The sequence below is a fragment of the Ischnura elegans genome, chromosome 3 (genome assembly GCF_921293095.1).
Source record: "Ischnura elegans chromosome 3, ioIscEleg1.1, whole genome shotgun sequence".
In the NCBI taxonomy this organism is placed as follows: domain Eukaryota; kingdom Metazoa; phylum Arthropoda; class Insecta; order Odonata; family Coenagrionidae; genus Ischnura; species Ischnura elegans.
In genome coordinates, this window is record NC_060248.1 from 57484884 (window position 1) to 57507820 (window position 22937).

Below are 22937 nucleotides of genomic sequence, written 5' to 3' on the forward strand. Positions count from 1 at the left end.
AAAATTCTTTCTCTCGATTATTAGTTCGGCTACATTGTTTTCAAAGATAAATACTCGTTTTGGAATTTATATTTCTACGTTCTCGATTTTTCATTCGTATGGATATAAGTCTCGCATTACTTAAAATAGACAAGAGAACAAAAAAATTGTAATTTGCAGTATATGATTCTGGAACTGTACGTTAGCGATACTGAATAAGGGCGTACTATATGGAAACCTATCTCATGCGAAGGTTGAAGTGTAATATCTGACGCCATGCTTCAGGTAGTCCATACTATCGGCGCAAAAAAGTAGAATTGCCCTGTGGAAATGCACTCTACCAAAATGGCGATTTTTGTCTTTGTGGTTTATTTTAAGTAAGAGTATCATCATTTCCTTATAAGAAATGTTTGGAATATGTTTTCCACATAGCATACGTAAATTTGATGTTTATGCACTTTCCTAAATCTCGGAATTTGAAATCTACCTTTCGGCTAAAGAATGGGTAAATTTTAGTCTTAAAACGTTATTTGTAATGCGAAGATGTAGTTCTCTCCGCAAAAAAAACAATGAAGTGCACCAATCAAATATTTTTCCCGTGACAAGATGAAAAAGACGACCGTTTCGCCGTTCTCATAGTTTTTCGCGCGTTATTCTTCTCTCGTTCGATCTTAAAAGCGAAACGCTTACGTTTAAACTCTTTATAATGATTTTACGCTGTATTTGAATAAACAAGGTGTAAAACTATATGTTACAGCATCATGTGGACTTCGACACAATTTCGTACAAAAATGCTTAAATTTCAGCGTTTTACCTTTTTTTCGCCGATAGTAGTTCGGCGTGACGTTGCTACACCCATTAAAAACCTATGAATGTTTTATCGGCACATATCCATCACTCACATAAGCCAAGAGCATCCATCACAAATCCGCCCTTGTCATTCGGCTTCTCCGGTACCCAGCAGAAACCAATATCCCAACAACATCCAGACAACATGGTCGGCTAGTCTAACAACATAGTCATAGTCAGACAACACATGACATATGTGCAATACACACGTAAATCCAATTAACGCTGTTTGGAACTATCGAATATCCTAAGATCCCCCCAGACAACGTTGCTGCGATGCCCAATAGTGGACATGGACGTCCACATTATAACATCTCTTTGATATCTTTACAACATCAAATGAGTAGATAATGAGTGTGCTAATTATGGTTTTTGGTAATCCCCAGACGTACAAACAAAGCATTTTTGCTCTTCAATTAAATAATGGGTAAAATTTCATTTTAAAAAGCTATTTGTAATGCAAAAATGTCGTTCTCATTATAAAAATAAATGAAATGAGGTTAAATCATAAAAGAAAATGAAATCTCTTAGATATCTTCCCAACATCTAATGAGCAGATAATGAATGCGCTAATTATGGTTTTTGGTAATCCCCAGGCATACAAACAAATCATTTTTGCTCTTCAATTCCATGGATTCATTTCTAAAACAAAACTTACGTTCTGCAAAAATATTCCATATGTTTCCAATTGGTATCAAGTAGACCAACGTTAACCAGATGGATGCTAGCGTGGTAATGACGAAAACGTTGAGATCGAACTGAAATATGAAGTTCATTGATGTGATTTCATTTATAATTATGTATATAAATGTAGGAATATATATCAAGATTTAGCATTATGCCTTGAATTTATATGTAATAAGTTGTTTTTTGTCGTATAAAGGTTTTAGCAAATTAAACAGTTATTGCAAGGCTTAATATTATGATCGCCCAAATGATTTTTGTCGGGCGGAATTGGAAAGACAGATGAATGAAAAAACGCTTTAAGTATGTTTTCACGTGTGGCATTTTACCTGAAGCCAGCTTAATTCTTTACATAATATGCATGATATGAGTAGAATAAATTATTACAACATTCAAGCATATCCACTTTTCGTCATAGACTATCAAATCTTCATTTCAAGTGTCGCAGAAGGCTCTCATTCCAAAAAAACTTTATGCCTAAAAAAATTAGTGATATGTGTATAATTTTGCGTTTGGTTATGGGCAAGAGCCCTGCTTACCAGTGAGACTATTGATACGTAGACTGGATCAGTGCTTAGAGTTCCGTTGATCAACATTATCGGCATTTGTATCATGTAAAATGCGAAGGAAAGACGGCTGGAGATGATGAAGCCTTTCCATGACAGCATCCTATCGAAGAATTCTACCAAAAATGAAAATGTAAAGATTAAAGAATCATCAAAAAGGGTTTAAATAAATTGATTACAAATAAATATATGGACAAATTAATATGGTCTTTATTTCCGTTTTTTGCAGTATAATGCCATAAGTACTGATTATTGTTTTGACTTTAGTGCTTTCTCCATTTTAAGCAATGGTGGTTTTTTTACATCGAGTATCGGTTTAGTCTGAAAAAAAGTATTTCTGTGACCCTTTTATATCAATTCAATATTATTCGTTAGTCATGCGTGAGGTAAAAAAGTGGTGAGTGCAAAACAGAGAAATGGTATTCTTTGGTTGTCTATTTTCATCATTTATACATTAACCTTTCTTAACCAAGAGGCGCTTCCGGGAGAAATTAAGTTTCAAGACTTCTCACTTTAAAAAGGGAAAATGTTTCCACTCAATCATTATTATTGTGGGAGCTATATATTTCGCTATTAAACTTTAAGCACAAGAGAACACGTAAGTTAAAATCTATCCCAAATAGAGCTAAAAATATGCACATTTTTTATGTTACTTCGAAGCAACATTTGGTTATAATTGGTTAATCAGTATTTTTTTTTATACTTATAGCTCGACAAACCTGCTTGGCCGCTTGCGCAGGTAAATATGAACCAGCTTATAGAGAAACACCAAAGTAGTGGTTGAAATACTCCGAAGAGGGCGTGCTCCATTGGGTCGAATACGTATCCCGGATACGAAACGTTTGACATATATAAGAAGGAGTAATAAGCCCCGCACACGGCGAATATTCCGCCCAGGAAAAATCGACCCTGAAATAAAAAAAAAAACGTGTTAGGTATTCTGCTAAATGTTTATCTTAATGTGAGTTGTACCATAGAGATGGAATCGAGATAATCGAAAATTGGTAACTCCTTTCGTATTCAAGATAATGTTACAATTTTTCACAAAATATTCAGTTATAATTTTCTCCAAATTTCATATGCAGCAGGGGCAGATCCAGGATTTCTCACTGGGGGGCACAAGCAAGACCTTATTCAGGATTTTGTTCTGGAGGGGGCACAAAGATACCTCGTAATACAAAACGAACGCAATAATAATGGGACCGTATTAAAAATCTTGCATATTTTTAAGGGTCTGGGGTGGGGCACGTGCCCCCGTGCCCCCCCTAGATCCACCTGTGTTATGCAGCATACATGGAACTATGTAATAACATACGAAAGTTAGGAGACGATCGCTTAGTACCTTGAAAAATTCCATATTTTCCATCCAAGAGATATATAAACAAGTATAACAACGTTGAAAATGAGTTGAGAACAAATTTAAGATTGCCAGTATGGAATAAATGTACAACAAATGCTTCCTGCAAGTTTCAAATTAATACTAAGAATAGTCTTCCGGCAACTGGATTAGGAATATAAACTCGGAAGATTGAGGTTACTGGCCGAGAGTCAAGAAAATATTTTTAAAACTATTATTATGAACAAAATCGACTAACTATTATCACCACTACACCTTTCTGCTTTATGATGTATTTTTAGGCTTTTGGAACAAGCAAATTAAAAAATAATGTCAAAATTTCTTCCTTGCCATCTACTCAATTCTTCCAGGACTATATCAAAAATCTATACGATTTTTGCGCGTGCGGTGAGCCATCTATTTATGCTTACTCTATGGTATTACCCTGAAATTCACCTCAATAGGCGAGTGTATAGAGGTGTTAGTACACCATCCGTTCACATGTAAGAGAATAGAAAAAGTGAGAAAAAAATAAATGCGCTTTAGGAGTTATTTGACTGCACGAGATCAGTTGGACCTAGAAGTCGTGCATTGTTCGGCGTAAGAAAGAATTCCCATATTTATCCTTCCGGTAAAATGACTTTCTGATTTTATTTTTTCTTTTAGACTTGGAAATTTAGTGAGATTCTTAATTGATATATCGCTCAGAAAGATCATCCAATTTTTCTTGTTTATCTGGTCTTGTTTGACTAGTCTTGTTTATCCACGAATTAAATCATTTTTCGAATAATAAAGAAAAAACATATGCATCCAGAAACACATTAGCAAGTAATACAACATACAATTTAACCCAAAAATATTAAATATACGAAATGAGAAAGACCCTTTCAATTAAATGTTATTTAACCTTTTCATGAAGCTCTTTAGGTTTCGAGTGAAAGGTTCAAAAACTACCTTTAGCACCCCCTTCCTATCCCCGATCCTTCGATGCAGAAAAGAATATTTCGCAGAATTAGAGAGTCTATCCGTTTAGTCTATTTTTGCCTCAAATAACTCATTAAAACGCTATTATCTTGAAATTCTCTTGGATATCGAGTAAAATATTTTGAAAAGTTTCCTGCACCTGAATTAAAAAATCTTGCATCGAAGAAAAGATTAGAGGTGAACCGAGTTTCAGGTAAATATTAACAAGGGTCTATTCTGTGTGCTCTGAAACGTTTAACATTATACCGCTTGTTTTAAGTCAATAATTCGTCGATAAACAAGACAAGTCGAGCAGTAGTGATCCATCATTTTTTCACCTGAAATACCTTCAATGCAACAATTCTTCATTTTCACACTCTTGCTTATTCTCTTGAGTGACGTTTCATTAGCACTGGATCTGCATCACCACCTGGCGAGCTCCGTGAGTTTATGTCATTAGCACTAGATTGTGTACCCCATCTTCTTCGGGGAAGATTTGCGAGTTTTCAGCACTATTCCGTGGCCTCTTCCTAGCCATAACATTTCATAACTCCCCAGCCTTTTTCATATCCACGTGCCTCATACAATGTTGTCATATTCCAGGGCTTCTTGTTATTGATTAATTTCTCCTACAAAAAGAGGAAAATTATGCCTCCTCTTCACTGTTATTCATTGCTCCTACATTGCTGTAGTCTATGATTTCCCTCCAATAAGTCGCTGTCGTATTCCAGTTCAACATCGCGTATGATTTTTCCTACCGGGAGGTTAACCTTCATTTTAAACTATTTTAGCAGCCTATTGACTTTATAACCATCAGAACATTACTTCAAGTCAGTGGTTTAACAAGGAGTATGCTTTAGGAGGGCCTGGGGTACCACCCCTATGTCCGGGAAAATAAAAAAAATTACATATAAATACATTTTACATCATTTTGGCACTTAAAATGAGGGCTTCTCTCGTAATTACGCAAATAATATTTAACTTAAAGCAGTAGTAGTTATTATGTGTCAAAACTAGACAATAATTTCAAATATTTTTTTCTCTGAGGCTCTGGGGGTTAGGGGGGAAATCTATCCCCCCACCTTCCTCCGTGTTACGCAATTGATTTGATTCTTTTCTTTTTTATCGTGGAGATTATTAACTACCTGACCTCAGCTTTTCATTCAGCCCCGAAGTAACGCTGCTTTGAATTTTGACTCTGCCGCGATTGATTGCCAGACAATAGTCACCCCACTTCATTCTAATCTTGTAAGCTTGCACAGATTAAACATACTTAAGGTTATATGCATTGATATCCTTAATGTAGCACAACTGTGATATTCAGTTTAACTTGGATGAGGATTTTTTGTGATTCTATGGTCGCAACGTGTCACTTGGAACAACCATTGAAAAGTTCAGACGTTCAATTCCTTCTGTGGACGGAATTACACGTACTAAGAATATTGGATGGCTATAGTATCACTATTATACCGATGGCGATACAAGGCGGGAATGTGCCGATATTTAGTGAGTACCGAAAAACGCATCATGAGAAACAAGTTCAAAAATTGAAAATAAGCGTTCAATGATATAGCGAATCTTGAAATAACAAAAAATAATCCATCTGTTCTTACCGGTCGGAGTTTGGAGTTTTTCTCTCGCACCCTTAATATGTATCCAAGGCTAACTCCGAAAATATATGGAATTAAGCGGTGAATAAAATTAAGGTAAAGTTCATCCGCCGAGGCTATCATTTTTGTTAACCTGTAAATACAGAATAGAAATATTGGGAAATGAACACCCCATTGATAATATTAGGATTAAATAATGCTTGCTTTAAGTGGGACAGTGGTATTTATATGTATGATGAAGACTTGTAGATACAATATTCTGGTGTAATTTTCTTTTACTTGAAGGTGTTGTATTAGAATTAAAATATGCTTGCTTTACCTGAGACAGTGGCATTTATATGAATGATGAAGAGTTTAGATATTTACGGATGTAATCTTGATTTAATGGTAGGGAATTGTGCTTTGGAATATGTGTAAATAATGATGATTACTCATTATTGATAAACAGTCAACCGGTTAACTGTTTATCAATGATGAGTAATCATCATGGCCATTACTTTAAACCGTTTGACTTTTTAATATGAAACAATTGTTTAACGTTTGAATAGTGTAAATTCAACTCGTTTGTTTCATGTCAGTCTTGGAACTTATTTCTGTGCGTTTTCGTGAAATGCTTATGTATTGAAACAAATTTAAATGGCATTCAATCACAAGTTCCATTGGGGATTCAAGTATAGGCTGCATCTGATATAAATATGTTTTCATCTCAAGAAAAATCTTTGAATTAATGCGAAAAACCAATAAAAGTATATATAGTATATTACGTCTGAGTGAAAATAAAGAATTTTAACTGATTATCTCTAATGGGATGCAATTGAACTCATCGTGATTGAGTTCAAACTCTGTTGCTAAACTAGCATAAATGTGTGATTAAAAGATTTGTGGCCAGTATCTTAGAGCATTCTTATGTTCTAACTAGACATTCGAGTCATACTAGGCAAAATTGAAGACATCACGGATTTTGATAGGAAACAAAGGAATGAGAATATTAATTGACTACATGATTATTTCAGGGTCATAACCTCTATGCTTTTATTTGCTAATCATTTCCTTCCATATTTTTTTCTGGCAAAAATTGGTCTTATAATATCCAGAAAATTTGAAGCCAGTGTCAAATTAGTATATTATGACATGAGAAATGCTTCTAAAAGGTTATGGATATTTGGTCTTAGGTAATATTTGAAAAAAATCAATTTATCGTCAACGGTTCCTTTTTAAATGCGAACATCTTGAGGGCTATATTTAAAGGTAACGTAAAACAGTGGAATACAGAAAATGAATATAAAATCATAATACCAAGAATTATTTCAGCACATTCAATTTCAAAAGGTCGTGCCCTGGTAAATAAAGACCAGCAATATGGAAATACATTGTTACAATTTATGTAAAAGAAAAGAGTAATAAAAATAAATGTTAAAAAGTGCTGCCAAAATTAGAATACGATAAATGTAATAATAATGCAATAAAGTAAAATACGATAATATGATCATTTATCCATTTTCTATATTCTACAACATTGTTTTTCATTACCTTTAAATATAACCCTGATGATGTTCACCTTGACGAACGGAACGATGGAGATAAGTTGCATGTTTTTTAATATTACATATGACCAGTGGCGTAACTAAGAGTATGCATTTGGGTGGGGAATTAGGGAGCCTGGAGGAAGGGGGCAAAACCTCCTCACCACAGGTAACTTTGTTGGGGGCAACGGGAAAGATAAAAAAGGAAATACATTTTTTCATGTTGGCACTTAAAATTTGGGTTTCAATCGTAATTCCGCGGGAAATCATCGCATCAAAGAATACATTTCTCTGATCTTTGTGGGGGTATCTATCCCCTTACCCCCCAATAGTTACGCAACTGCTAACATTCAAAACTTGGAAAAAGTAAAAATCGTCAATAACAACAAGATGGTTTATCATTTTAATATCTTGTGAAAACTTCACTTCTACTCACGAAATTCCAAAGTATAGGACAGTGGCCAATCCAAGGGTATATAGTTTATACACCTTTAAAGCGGACAATGCTGCAATAACAAGGCTGAGAGGCAGGATACTATATTTTCCCATTTTCCATAAAAGTAGAACTATAAACGGTGATAAAATGTACATATGCATGTCAGTTTCCAATTGATGTGATAGTTGGTAGCACTGAAATGTAAATAAATTAAGAGGCATTAAATTAATCCACACAGGAATTTTGTACATTGCAGAATACTCTTGAAACATATAAACCCACCATTTTTTGTAGACCCCTGGGGGTGTTTGTGTAAGTTAGAACGTTCAACCAAGCTTCCTCGCAGCAAGAAATGTAATGATACAACAGCCTTGAGTAATGGCCTTCCGAAGGAAAAAGCTGCATAGCGCTGAGACCGGTCAAGGCACTCATGACAAAAAGCGGTGTCATTCTGTAGAGAGACAAAGATTTTTACCATTAAGTTTGAGTATCGAATGATAGGTTCATAACTAAAATGCGCACGGAGAATTTTCTTTCATCAATTGTTTCATATTCACTGAATAAATTTCAAAAGCCATTCATGATTTTAATTTCGTTATTACAAAAACTACCGAAAATATCGTGTAAAGCTATCTGAAAAGTGACTGGATCCGTAAAATCCTATTTAAATTACCTTATTTACTTATATTCATCACCCTGAAAACAAAAATAGTTGGCCTATATATCGAGGTTCGGGGGGAGGGGCTACAACAAATAACAATGCACGATCAGAAACATCCAAGCTCTCCACAGGTGTGATTTACCGATACGGGACTCGAACACGCAAACTTCAGCTTCTAAGGCTCTTGCCTCAGAATTTCTATGTAGTTTAGTTATAGCCTTATCAATGTTTTTTCTTTTAAGTTTTGGCAACTTCTTCTATCAATCATTGATATTACTTTCAGGAGGTGCTGACTACAATTAAATTCTGTACAACTTGGGGTTCCCTTTGTAGCCAAACGGTCGCCAACCCTACCCAGAAATCTAATCGTCCCATCAATGGCAAATGGACACTAACATGTCCTTCATAAGAAATGGATAAAGCTGAAACTACTCATTTACTCACTAAGCTCACAGTTGAGGGAGCGAAACGCTGAGCAAAAATGAATCGCTCGCAGTATTTACCGAAAGGAACAGCAACCTATTTAATATTCGCTTAACATAAAATTTTTCTCCTAATACCATCGTAATATTCGACTTTGACGATAAATGAAATGAAATTCCTCTTAAAATATAATAATTTAATCAAATGCATGAATTACTGAATGAAACAAAATTCATGAGACTGTTGACAACCCTACCCAGAATTGAAACAGTCCCATCAATGGGGAAAATGACACTAAAATTTCTTTCATAATAGATGGATAAAGCTGAAACTACTCATTTACTCACTAAGCTCACAGTTGAGGGAGCGAAACGCTGAGCAAAAATGAATCGCTCGCAGCATTTACCGAAAGGAACAGCAACCTATTTAATATTCGCTTAGCATAAAAATTTTCTCCAAAAACACCATTGTAATATTCGGCTTTGAAGATAGATGAAATGACATTCCTCTTAAAATATAATAATTTATTCAAATTTATGACTTAATTCATTGGCGAACTTTAACTATTTGTTATTCATAGTTTTTACGGAAAAATGTCCTTATCATAAGGTAGTAAAAGGTCCTTACTTACTTGATATAGCGTCGAATATACATTTTCAGAATGTTAAGTTTTTTACCCTCCTGCAAACGCTTCACGGTATAATACGACGTGAGAAGGCCACTCATAACCACAAACGTGTCGACGTAAATCCAGAAAGATCGCAGTATCATGCTTTTAGGCCCCTGCATCCACTGAAAAGAAAATCATAGTGAATTATGAAAACGTAAAGAAAGTAAAAAGGTAAGGCCGTTTATAGTTTCTTTTAGTAATTTATGTGCAGTTACAAGTTATGATTGGGATCTTTAAGAAGTTCCCGTTTCAATATTACCATTGAGGGAAGGTCTGAGCCTAAAAGAAATGTATTTTTAGGAGCTCTATAATTGGAAACATCATGGCAATATGATACAGATAGCCGATTACATTATTTACTAAGTCTCTCATTGAATGTACTGGTCACGAATATTACCAAAAAGTATCCTTAATTCGGTCTCTAAATGTGTTCTCAACCACCGCGCATTTAAATGGGTTTACAAAAGTGGCCACTCGCGTCGCTGACAGAAAAATTGATAATATATTCACGGGTAAATAAGGTATAAGTAGGTGTGTTAACCGAAATTTATATGCCTGGTAATGTGATCTATCGAATACATAAAGCCTAAAATGCTATTCCTCGCAATCACAAAAATTTTACTGTAAAATATATCGGAAAAGAGCGAATCGCATTGCACTCATCACCGCGCCGCGGATATTTTTGAAATCCGATGAAAATGCGACCGTAATCTGCCTTGGAATTGGGCCTCCTATAAGGAATCCCCTTTTTAGTGGTTGTAAATATAAGTATGTGTCAAATTCTGTGCCACTTTAAAGTTAATCTGCAACTTATATTTCATGCATGTAGTTCCTCACTATTATGTGATAGCATTAACAGGTTGGATATGGGTTTTCTGTTAGGCTAGGTGACAGGAAGCTGTGGTCATGGCGAAGTCATCATGTACCAAGTGTTAGGAGAGTAATGAAGGAAAATATCTTCATCATCATCATCATTAGTCAGCAATCCTAAGATTGGTTTGACGCAGCTCTCCATTTCTCTCTCCTATCCGCTAATCTCTTCATAGCTACATATTTATTCTCTTTTACATCCTTTGTAACCTGTCCTATATAACTCATTCGGGGCCGTCCCTTGCCCTTTTTCCTTTCCACTTGCCCTTCAACGATTGTTTTCATCAGACCATCGTGCCTCAAAATGTGGCCAACTAAGTTGTCCCTTCTTCTGCTTAATGTTTTTAGGAGGCTTCTCTTTTCTCCGACTCTCCTTAGCACTTCCTGGTTACTCACACGGTCAATCCATGAGCTTTAAGCCACCGAGTGCGTTCACCGGGTTGCGGATGGTTGGTCAACCTCTAGATATAGAGGTTAGCTGCGATATAAGCAAGTTTACTTGTCGAATAAGCAGTCGTGGACAAAAAGCGAGGGTTATCCGAGGTGGTATGGGTCTATCCCTGGGTGAGATAGGCCATCTAAATGATACACTAAACCTGTGAAGATACCGTGACTTGGCGATGAGAGGCCGCCAACAATTATGCCTCACATCACCCGGAGGAGAGGGCAGCAGCTCTTCTTCATATGAGTGAAGGTGGAGATCACGATGGTCAGTACAGCGACACTCATTGTACTTCAGGCGTGGTAACATTTACTTTAACGGCTGTAGTACTGCGATGTGGAAGGCAAGGGGAAACCACCACATTATTATCCCGAGGAGGCGCAGATACTCCAACTTTAAATTGTCTGACATGATGGAATTCTCTCAGGTAAAAAATTCCGGAGGTAAACTAGTCCCCCATTCGGATCTCCGGGCGGGGACTACCCGAGAGGGTACATCGGTCAATTGTGAAAATACCTTAGTGATTGAAAAGTGGAACGGAAAACTCTTCATAAATCGAAAATGACGCGTTAAAATCATAACAATGTCAATTTTAGCCCTCTTATTTTTCTCTTCTCAAGCATTTGTTGTCAATGAATTGGAGCAGTACGCATGGTTCAAGGTATGTTATAAATATCGTTTGTATAAGCTTTGAACGGGATCAAAGTTGGTCGAGTTTCGAAAAAAGTCTTTCCAATTTTTTTTTTCAAAATTTCAACAAATTATAGCGAATCGCTAACCATTTCTACTTCCAAAGTTGGATACAAAATATGGGCCATTGTGGTTTAAGATTTATTAAAATGATTTACCTACTTATTTTTGTATTAACGATGTTTTTATGTTCCTCATCCGTGCATGATACCATCCCTGACTTAGATTACTACTCTTTTATGTGTTGTTTTGTTTGAATATTTGAAAATTTTACATCGATAAAAACTAAGAATTTATGTGAACGATTTGAGAAATTTGTAGCGTATCTATCCCCAAAAATCATTTTGTATTTTAAAATTTACGATACCGAAAATAATTTTTCCAACTGTCACGATGGCTCACACGGAACTTACGACCAGGGATTGCAAAGGAAACTAGACGAAAGCCAAAACCACTAAAAATTCAATAGTTTCGTTCCTAGGAAGGAAATGAAAAAATAGAACGAAATGGATTTAAGCCCAGGGAGCTCAACTTAGGCTCGAAACGACATCGGTGGCACAACTCATTCGGGTCGAAACTAAACTAAAACTCTGGTACGCAAGGAAACGCAGATAATATTCCGCACCGGAGGGACCACGTGCTTCACCTTCGAATAGTTTAGTTTCCACCCACGCGCCGAGTAAGAAGTATGGTCGAATGAAGTATATGTTTGGCCTACCGCCATTAAATGCATGGGGCACTCATATTTTTACCATTGACAGGATAACGGTGAACGCAAACCGGCCATTTGATTTTTGAGTTCAATATTTAACCTCTCTAACGTATGTCACCCTTCCCTTGGACTATAACCTTGTCGTAGTGGAAAGGCTTGCTCGTTCCTATGACTCCTAGAGCTCTGCTGGCGGAATTATTCCCGGTAGGGCCACCCAGATAGGTCGAAGGGTAGGAGCCAGACGAAAGTTGGTTCACGTGATGGTATCACGTAAAAAAACACTGTTGGAATGGAAGTGGGAAACCCTACCAACTATCTCTTCCCTGAAAATATGGAGTTTGATCGAACTAGCCTCGGATGGAATCGCGGTCCCAGTCCTTAAGGGCGGGTGTCGTAGGTGGCAGCGAGGTCGGCAAGGTCCTTGGGGTCCGTACCATGCGAAATCCTTTCAGATACATGTGATCATTTTTTTCAGCATCAGCGACAGCATCCAAGGAAGAGGATAAGATAGCCAAGAGGATGGAGAAGAAGAAGGATTCGATGAATGTATGGACAACTAATGTGAGGACAATGATGAGGGCGGGTAAACTAGAAAATATAAAAAAGGAAATGGATAAAGGGAGGATAGATATCTTAGGATTATGCGTGGAGATGTGGAGGGATGGGGGGGACTATTGGAGTGATGGTTATAGATTTATATCTACTGGTGGGGAGGAAAGCCAGCGATGGGTAGCTTTAGTATTAAACGGGAAGATGGGTAAGCGTGTGGTAACTATAGACCAGGTGAGCGATAGGATTGTGGTGGTAGAAATTGAGGCGCGGCACACCAACCTCGTGGCGGGTAAAGTTTACATGCCCACTAGCAATCGTAGAGAGGAAGAAGTAGATGAGGTGTATGAACAGCTCGAGGAAATAATTAGAGACACCCCGGGTAAGAAAAATCACTTGCCTTCCCTGCTGACGACTAGTAAGTACTGTGACTGTCTGTCACGGTATATGTAATATACATGTAAATAGTTATCACGGTATATACATGTAAAAAGTTAATCAAATTTGCATTACTTGCATACGATAAGAGTAACCAGAGAATAAATTTGGCTTACATCGACTCAAGGGCTTGGTGTAATTTTTCAAGTTATACAAATTTAAAAATCAATATTATCGAAATGGTTCTTAGAGTATTAATTTCTTGTTAGGTGTATAAAAGAGGAATATTAGCTTACCGTGGCCACTTCATTCCTGTTGGCTACGCTACCAGCTAGTATGAGCAACCCTCTGTGTAAAAAGAACAATATGAGGGATAATATTGTCCGTAATCCATTCAAGCAACTTAACTCATCCTTTGGCGTAGAGGTGTCCAGCAAAGTTCTCATATTAGTCCTGAAAGAGAATGCGAGGAAGGTTCGAACTAATACACCTGTGGGAAGAAAAAAAAAGAATCAATTTGTGTGATAGGGGTTGTACCGAAATTCAATTTTTATGTGGACAAATTTCGAAAAACATTCTTTTTTCTACCATCCCCGGGTTGAAATCATTTTTGCAAAAAAAAAACAGGATGCACGGGTTCTCCACCGCGAAATCTTCTCCTTGGCTGCCGACGTTTCAGGATACGAGTCGTACTCCATTCTTAAGGCTCGTTCTGCCCTGAGGATGGACTACGACTCGTGCCTCGAAAAGTCGGCAGCCATGTAGGAGATTACTCGGTGGAGCTTCACTGCCAGCATACTTTGGTAAAGAACCAGGTCTTCTTTCAAAACAGGTTATTTATGGCTGAGCTTCCGTATCTCTCCGTCATAACGTACCTCTTCTCTCATTCCTCTTGTTTCCATTTCTCTCGTGTATTTCGGTGTTATGTGCATAGTGTTATACAGCATATTGAAGAAAGGCATCGATTGACTTGAAATATTTGTGGAGGCGAATTCAGAAAATGTTTAGAGTATCCGATGAAATTATTTCCTTTTGTTTAGAGACATATGGGTAAATGGAAATTGGACGTTTACGGCGGGTAGGAGACGTAAAATTTCATTCCATATCTTTATCTATTCTTTCAGGGCGTGACGAAATCATGTGTTAGTGTTGTAGGTTATTGTGTTTTAAAGGTTTTGCCAACATAAACTTAAATATGTGAATTTTCTTCGCTTCATAGAAATGAGTAAATTTTTAAATTAATTAAGGAAGGTGATTGGTCAGCCGTATTGGAGGACATTATGGTAACTCAAATGGCAAAGTACGTATATCACTGAGCACGTAAAGTTTCTGCCTGATTGTGAGTGTAATGATGATGATTTGAAGGGGCCGGAAAAACATTTCTTCAAAGGAGTTTTATTTCAGATTATATTAATTTTTATTATAAATCCTGCTCATGGCATGGTATTAAATAGGTTATTATGAAATATGGTTATAATTTTAATTCTAATTTGAGAGCGTTTATGAAGTAAGGTAGTATCATATCGTTGCTCAACCAAAATGGAATTAAATGAGGAATGCTATTGGAATTGCCATTCAGCCTAAAAACATTATCTAAGTAAGATGGAGGTCGTTTTGTTGCAATTGTGGAGTTTAACAACTGTTATCAGCTTGTTCCTTACCAATATAAAGGTTGAATAGAAGAAACCCGTAGTCCAAGTCCATCATAGCGAATAACGATTTCTGATGAACCCGAATATTATTTTCACGGAAAATTGTATTTTTAGTATCATTATTATCTACGTCTTATTCCCAAGCTCTAACGGAAGGAAATTATATATTCAATGGATTTCCAACTAATTTGGTTAACTTTTCTTGGTTACAGCATCGTAAGACCAACTTGTAATCTTGTAAAAGTAGATCAGTACACAATGTTTTTCGCTATTCGAAGTAATTGAATAATTTTATATTAATTTAAGGATAATTATATCAGGTAGGAACATATGAAGCTAATAAATGCTTTAGTTAAACATTCAGGGATAATAGTTGGGCCTATAATGTTTATCGTTTGAAATTATTTTCTTTTCTCGGCTTATTTTGGACTATTTTTTCACTTTTGGAACATACCTTATTATTACTGAGGCCATCTAGAATATTGGTTAGGTTTTGTTAATACATTTGACATCGGTTTGCGTAAAACATGTTCCAAATACTTTTTACATAATTCTTACCTCCTCTTTTTGGATCTTCACCTTTTTTCTCCTTCCTTTTTTCATAAACCGCTCCCATTATGCCGACGAGTGTCATAGCCAGGGAGAATAACCTGTTAGTGCAAAAACGATTTTCATTAGTCATCCCAAAAAATGTCATTTATATCTCAATGTTATTAACGTTTTTGTGACCTCTAGGAAGTGTGAATGGTGATACAAATAATATTAGGAAAACAGGAAATATTCATTTATGAATGTCACCGGGAAAACATTTAATTAGGATTTAACGTTTACTTTTCGCAACGGGGTTGCGAATGTTAGGTGTGGTTACGCGGTACTTCTACTCGTTAGAGTTGATGAATTAACGTAAAAATGCACCGTGTAACTAACCAAATGGTGTGAATGCATGCACAGAAAATTGAACCTGTTTCAATTTAGTTTAAGTAATATTTCATACCGGCACACCAAAATCGTTCATCAATTTAGGAATAAACTCGTACGTGCTTATGTGCTATCTAAACAAGGCCTTAAAGCAGTCGTTTTTCTCGAAGAAAGTTTTGGATTCATCAAAAACTTTCTTCGAAATATATGGATCCCTGGATTTCGAGATATCCTGTTCTAATTTGGTTCATACCTTCGTACATGTTCCGTTCGGGTTCACAAAAATCATGCACGAAATTAACTGGCACGGATCAGGGTATCGTGCAACCAGACCTTGAGAAGTTCAGTGCGAAGGAGCTTTGGGACTCGAGTGAGTTCCTGAGATATTAACGTCACAACCGAGTCGGGTTTGATTCAGGATCGGGCCTTGAGTAATATCTGGAATACATCCCGTAGTTTTCCACTCACATCACGCCGTATGGTCGGGTGAGGTCGCGATCTCCTAGCGAGCAGGAGGTTTCCGTGGTGAGCAGTCGCAGTTTGACGGTGGAGTTGAGCGGGGCCAGCCACTCCGCGAGCGCCCCCTCGACGTCCTTCAACGTGCACGAGTGCGGGACACACACGCCCATCGACAGGGGCGTGACACTGGGGAAGAAAATGATGCCCTGGGGGTTTGAATGAATGGATGAGTTAATATTTATTTTGCTCTAGGATAAACCTAAAATATTAAAGAAAAAAATACACATACATATAATGTTCTACTCTAAAAAAACATTATTTTGACAAAATATACCATATAAGCGATACAAAAAATAAATCTTCGTCTTTGAAAAAATCGTAGAAAGGCTTCACAAGTATAAAAAAAAGTTTGGAAAACCGCGCAATGAAATATTCAATACCAGGTTAACAAAAATATAAGTTAAATGGGTTCGTTCTCATATATATAGAAAACTTTGATAACAACAAAATATAAAAATGATAAAGAAACTTAAATACTTGCCAGCAAAAAACTATATACTTGTATAGTCTTCATTTAACGATTGATTCGTTAAGCTGAAAAGATGTGAAGTAGATAATTCTGCGGGTTCGGGAAATTTGAAATTATAAGAAGAAAAAGCATTAGAAAAGGAAAGTTTCAAGGAGAGAGAAAGAAAAAGGAAATAATGGGCGTCTCCATTCAAAATCCGGACGAAAGTTGCGGTATCACCGGCAGGCCGTGGCGGATTGAGATCGTTGTTTTGTTGGTCGATTCATTACTTTCTTCGGTGCCTTCGCGGCATGCAAAACACCTTGACTTTTTGTTTGAAGTCAGATATAAATATATATAACATATATAGTTAAGGCAATAAAAGCATAAATTGGAGATTCACCGTAAACATTACCACTTCCTTATTTTTTTCAGAAATATACCGAATCCGTCGATGTGTCGTCGAGTCGAATCAGTGACATTAAAAGAATATAAGTCTATGATCAATCTTAGAAATTTTCCTTTTTTTATATTGCCTTATTAAATATTTCATCACTTTATATCTTAGTTTATTATATATATAATCTATTTTGCTCTAGGATAAACCTATAATATTAAAGAAAGAAAATACATATACATATCATGTTCTACTCTGAATAAATCATTTTGACAGAATTTACCATATCAGCGAATCAAAAAAACAATTATTGGGCTTTGAAGAAATGGTAGCAAGGCTTAACAACTAAAAAAATGTTTGAAAAACCGCGCAATGAAATGCGACAGTGAATAACTCTCATAATTATCTCGTATTCAACTGGAGGCTAATTGTAAGTATTTTGCGAACTTAGGCTGATAAAAAAAGTTCAGAATTTTTTAGGGGTTAAATCACTTTTCTATAATTATTTTTGGCGCTAATAGTTATGGTAACTTAATTGCGAGCATGACAACTGTACTTCAGGTCTCGGAGGTTATAGATTTCTTCAATTATTTTGGCCAGAGCCGAATGAATTCAAGGCATTTGTATGGCTGTTGACTTGATGAAATAATTGGAAGCGGAGAGATGCATTTTTTAAGTTGCCAATGATAAGAATTCATGAAGATACGTCTCTTTCGGGTAATACACCGCGTGGGTCCATTGTTCTCGGACGACAGTTTCGCCGGCGTTACAGTCGGCTTCCTCAGGTCAGTGAAGTAATGATGCAGTGAATTGGCCGCCTTATATATCTGTCCGTAGAGGCTAGGTCATCTGTGATTGGCTGTCGCTGCTGTGTCTTTTTCCACGCAAAACTCGTTTCCAGGCATGCGGAAGGGGATAGCCGTCTTCCCTATTGAAATTATCTTGAGTCTTGCTTATTTCGATGGCTTCCCGTATCAGGCGTGGAAAATATCTCCTTAAAGGAGAGAGACGTCTTCATACTCATCGACCCGCGGAAGCCTGCATAAGGATAAGAATTCATATTTTGATCCGTTTTTGCATAATGATTTCGGACGCAGAAAATCGTGGAATTTTGGGGTGTTCCATTGGAAAATGTTTGAATTCTCCGTAAAAATTATGTCAAATTGATTTTAGCTGAATGTTTCACTTGCAGTGACTTAAGTTACTCTTGAATATTCCTTATATTCAGTTCACGCTTTTTCAGCTCTGATATGGAATGTTGATGAATAATATTAAATGATTCTCATGTTTGTATCTTTTATATAAATCAATAATTGGTACTGTCTACGACCATTTTTTATATCTGGCAATGTGGTAACCCTGGATTGTTTGCAGTTGTCCTCAAACTAAACGAATATGTTAAGAACAACTGCATATGCTCGGAGAAATGGGATACTTTCATGGAGAAAAAAATAAATGTCTAATAATTGCAATCGGGCAAATTCCTTTTTTTAAATGCTGGTATTGATTCCTACGATGTTTTATTCCCAGTGAAATTCGCAAATTGTTATTTTTAGTTCTCCTAGTAGTATTTGAATTACAGTTCTTATTTCTAAATTTTACTTAAAATTCAATGAGTATTCCCATTAATTAATTTATATAAAGTTATATGTGGTAAAAAATTTAGAGGAAGGAATGAAAGATTATGAAAGAAAATAAATGTTGATAAAACGAAAGTCATGAGATTAAATGATGGCGAAAATGTGAATGTTATGATCCATGGATAAAAGAATGAGGAAGTTGGAAAGTATAGAAATCAAGTAAGCATGCCGACTGAAGACTGGTGGAGTGAGACAGAGATCACGACAGGAATAGCCATGGGAAAGGAAGCGCTTAATAAGAAGAGAGTGGTGTTATGAAGCAGCATGAACTTAGAGCTTAGGGAGAGACTGGTGAAATGCTATGCGTGGAGTGTTGTGTAAATTCGAAACGTGGAACTTGGGAACAAGATAAAGGGACAGGATCAACGCTTTTGAGATTTGGGTGCGGAGGATACTGGCGAGAGTGAAGTGGATGAGTAAAGTGAGGAATGAGGAAGTGCTGGATAGAATTGAGGAGTAAAGAAGTTTATTGAGAACTATACAAAAAAGAAAGGGGAATCGGTTGGGAATATTTTAAGAGGGAAGGAGATTTTAAATACAGCAGTTGAGGGAATAGTGGAAGGAGAAAAGAGGAAGAAGAAGGCTGAAGATGACAGAGGAAGGTTAAAAAGACGGTATGAGGCAACCAAGGAGGAAGCCTCTGATTGGAGGAGGTGGAGAAAACTTAGGTGTTTGGGACCTGCCAGTAGATGATGATAGAAGCTGAACTACTCATCGCCAGCTGAAAACAATTCATTTTTCGTCCGCAACAGAAGAAATATCGACGGCGGTTTTTACCCATGATAAAAACTACAAATGATAATTTCCACCCTTAAATGTAAAACTCCCCTAACCACCATGATTTCGACATTCTATGACATTTTCAAGGTCATAGAGTGTCAAAACCACGGTCGGTAGTATAGTTTTAAATAAAGTGTGAAAATTATCTACTATTTTTAGTTTTTATCATTTAAGTCTCTGCAAGGATAATATTAATTTATACATCGCATTTCCACCAAGCCAAGCCTGTAACATTTTATACGGTGGTTTCTACGACGCTAAGTTACCAACGGATGGATGTCAGTTTCTCATGCCTCTTAGCTTGTCAGAAGGATCAAAGCAAAAATAATACTCACATCGTCGATGTCATTCTTCGTCATGTCATTGGCGTGGATGTGGTCGTAGATTTCCTTCAGATCTCCGCTGCTACTCGAATCCTTATCCCTTGGGTCAGCGAAAATCCGAAAGCTACAGTACTGCCCCCGGATGTTTTCCGGATCGTCTTTGGCGGCCTCGGGCCTGGATGTCACACCGAGACACTGCCGATCATTCCCCAGCCAGTTCACGTTCCCTGCCATCACACCCGAAGCTATCTTCCCTGAGGCGTCGTACACTGTGAGGGCGGAAAATACTTTTAGTGTCAGTCACGAATAGACCTGGTTTTACTCGATAATTCCTAAAATTAATCATAATCTTATTTATAACATAACAGCAGGCCATTAATGCTTAGAATGAAGGGGATTATAAATTAATTTAATTATGTATTTGGTAATTAGGTATTAAATTACAGTAGCTCGGCATATTTTATAGGATGAATCACTATGTATGACAGTATAATATTATTCGGTTTTGTGTTTCTTGGATAATTTTTTTCCCCCCATCGGGTATTTCAGGGAATAAGTGAAAAAAATACCGTCCCATTAACTCTTAGGTGTAATAAGCACATTAAGGTGACGTACTTTGTACGGCCCAGAGCTTCAACTCGTGAAGTTCTTTGAGGTAGGTGAGCGCGTGATTCTTGCATTCCAAATTCTTTACGGAATCATAGGACGGGGCAAATGGTGGAAGAGTCACGAATGGAAACGGCAGCGATGTTCCTCTGTTCTCCGCACTCACGAATACTGGAAATAAAATAACATTAGTTATATAATATGTTTCACAGAAACTTTAAAGTGTATTCGTATACATTTTTATGATTTATACAGTTCGGATATAAAACAATACACTATATTAATGGATGAAAGATGATGATAATCCTTGTACGTTGTTCAGATGCTGAAATCCATTTGAAAGAAAATAAATTCCCCAAGGCCGTACTCTTTGGTGGGAAAACTGGGGGATGGGAAGTTACAAGGCTGCCAGGGGGGGGGGCATTCAGGGTAATATACGGAAATCAATTTAAATCACTATGAAACAAAACAATCGCGCACTCACTCACTCACCTTGAAGATTTGCTCTAAGGAACGCGAGGGTCTCAATCACGCACAAATTCAGGTCTGCGAAGCTTCCGCTTACGCCAGTGACCCAAAACAGGCAAAATTATGCGCTGCAATCCATGATGAAGTGTTACACTGAATTGAAGTGTACTTAGTGCTATACGTTAACTCTAAGACTTTATGACTGATAATGTCAGTGTGTTTTTATAACGATGCGATTTTACACATGCACTCTACGTAGGGCATTTAGGCGAGGCAATCGACAAGCGAGGTCATTTGCGCCAGTAATGGAAGGATTGGGGGTGAAAGGTGTGAGAAAAACCGGCAAGGTATGCCTGAATTTTACTATCTCGTGAATAATACCGAATGAAATTCTCACATCAACAGTATTTTTAAAATGGGGTCGAACGTTGTCAGACCCGAAATCGTTATTCATTGAAAAAATTCGATGCACGGAAGGAAATTTAAGGAACGACGAAAAACAAACTTCCACATTCACCTATTCTCTGTAATTTAGAAAATATGTGAAAGTTTACGCCCACTTATCATAAGTTGGTGACGTTATTGGAGGTTATTTTCATTAACTCTTTCAAGAAGATCCGATTGAATGAATTAAATGGTCTCTACAGTGTAAGCAGCAATAAAAATCAATTGCGCCCAAGCTCGCCAAGAGTGCGTGACGTCATCAACTAATCCGCGGAAGGGTTAAAGCCGTCGATTTTCCGCCGCAAATAGCTCGAGATGCAGTAAGTGACGCGTCTAGGAGCGGAAAATACAGTTTTATTTCATTAAAATTCTATATGATAATAGATAATAAAAAAATTGAGAACGAGCTCATTTTCGACGAATTTAGAGACTGATTATTCATTGTCATGATAAATTTTTCCCACTCTCTTCGAGTATTTACTCAAATTAGGAATATTTTCATTTATGATATCTCTGACGTGTTGAGCTGACATTCCTCCTCGCGTTGTTTGCGCACTGTGCAGCTGTCTCATGACACTTTCGGAGATGGCAACCCATACGGCCTTGTCCTCTCAAGCCACTTAATCCATGGGAGACAATGGGACTTGGGTTGCATAATAGGTTGGAGCTCGGCGATAAATCGACCATCATGTATTAATTGACGAATTATCGTCTGTGAAATGCTCTAATCGCGCTCGAAAGGTCACTCATGGGTTCGCAGATTCTTATGAAACCAGACTTATTTCCCAAAGTAACCTTTAGTCCAATCGCTGCTGAAGGAAATAATAAAATTCGCGAGTGTTTTCTCCATATGAAGTCTAATTTAGTCACTCATACATGCGCTTCATTTTCAACGAGTGAGTTGCATTATACAGGATGTTTCTGAAGGAATCTGGAATACTTCAGGAGGTCGTGGGAATTTTCAAGTTGTGCAATTATAATTGAAGGGGTGAGAAGGCGAGGGATACCAGTGATTTCTTTTTTCTTAAGAGATTTTGGTACAGATATTAGGTAAAGAAAGCAAACGAGATCTTTAACTTTATTTATTTTCAGGCTCAGTCAAGATCAGGCCGAGCCAAGATCAAAATTGCTATATAGTTTTTCGGTACACGTATGTATTAATCGCTATGTTCCCATGTCATGGTCCGAAATCCTCGGCGTTAGGAAGTAGCAATCGTTCCTCCTGCGGTGCATAATACCCACTGTGATTTTTGAATGGAAGACTATCAGATAACGTTTGGTACATTATCGTTAAAGGTGGAGGGATAACGTTTCATGAAGTCGCTAATGAGAAATGGATTATTGTTACTGCTTGAAGAACGGTTTTATTGTCAATGTAATGTAGAAGCAAAATAATTTAGA

The 22937-nt window shown here is 37.0% G+C and overlaps 1 protein-coding gene across 1 annotated transcript in view; it reads right to left on the reverse strand.

Moving 5' to 3' along the window:
- Positions 1 to 22937, reverse strand: part of LOC124155843 (nose resistant to fluoxetine protein 6-like) — a 29587-nt gene that overhangs the window by 373 nt on the left and 6277 nt on the right. Inside the window, exons 2-13 of the mRNA XM_046529991.1 lie at positions 20634 to 20795; positions 20031 to 20287; positions 16380 to 16576; positions 15552 to 15643; positions 13638 to 13831; positions 9662 to 9822; positions 8229 to 8397; positions 7947 to 8140; positions 5991 to 6120; positions 2798 to 2987; positions 2052 to 2194; positions 1487 to 1586 (exon numbers count right to left, since the gene is read on the reverse strand). Of these exons, the coding sequence (XP_046385947.1) occupies positions 1487 to 1586; positions 2052 to 2194; positions 2798 to 2987; positions 5991 to 6120; positions 7947 to 8140; positions 8229 to 8397; positions 9662 to 9822; positions 13638 to 13831; positions 15552 to 15643; positions 16380 to 16576; positions 20031 to 20287; positions 20634 to 20795 (1989 nt within the window). The remainder of the gene's footprint in view (positions 1 to 1486; positions 1587 to 2051; positions 2195 to 2797; positions 2988 to 5990; positions 6121 to 7946; positions 8141 to 8228; positions 8398 to 9661; positions 9823 to 13637; positions 13832 to 15551; positions 15644 to 16379; positions 16577 to 20030; positions 20288 to 20633; positions 20796 to 22937) is intronic.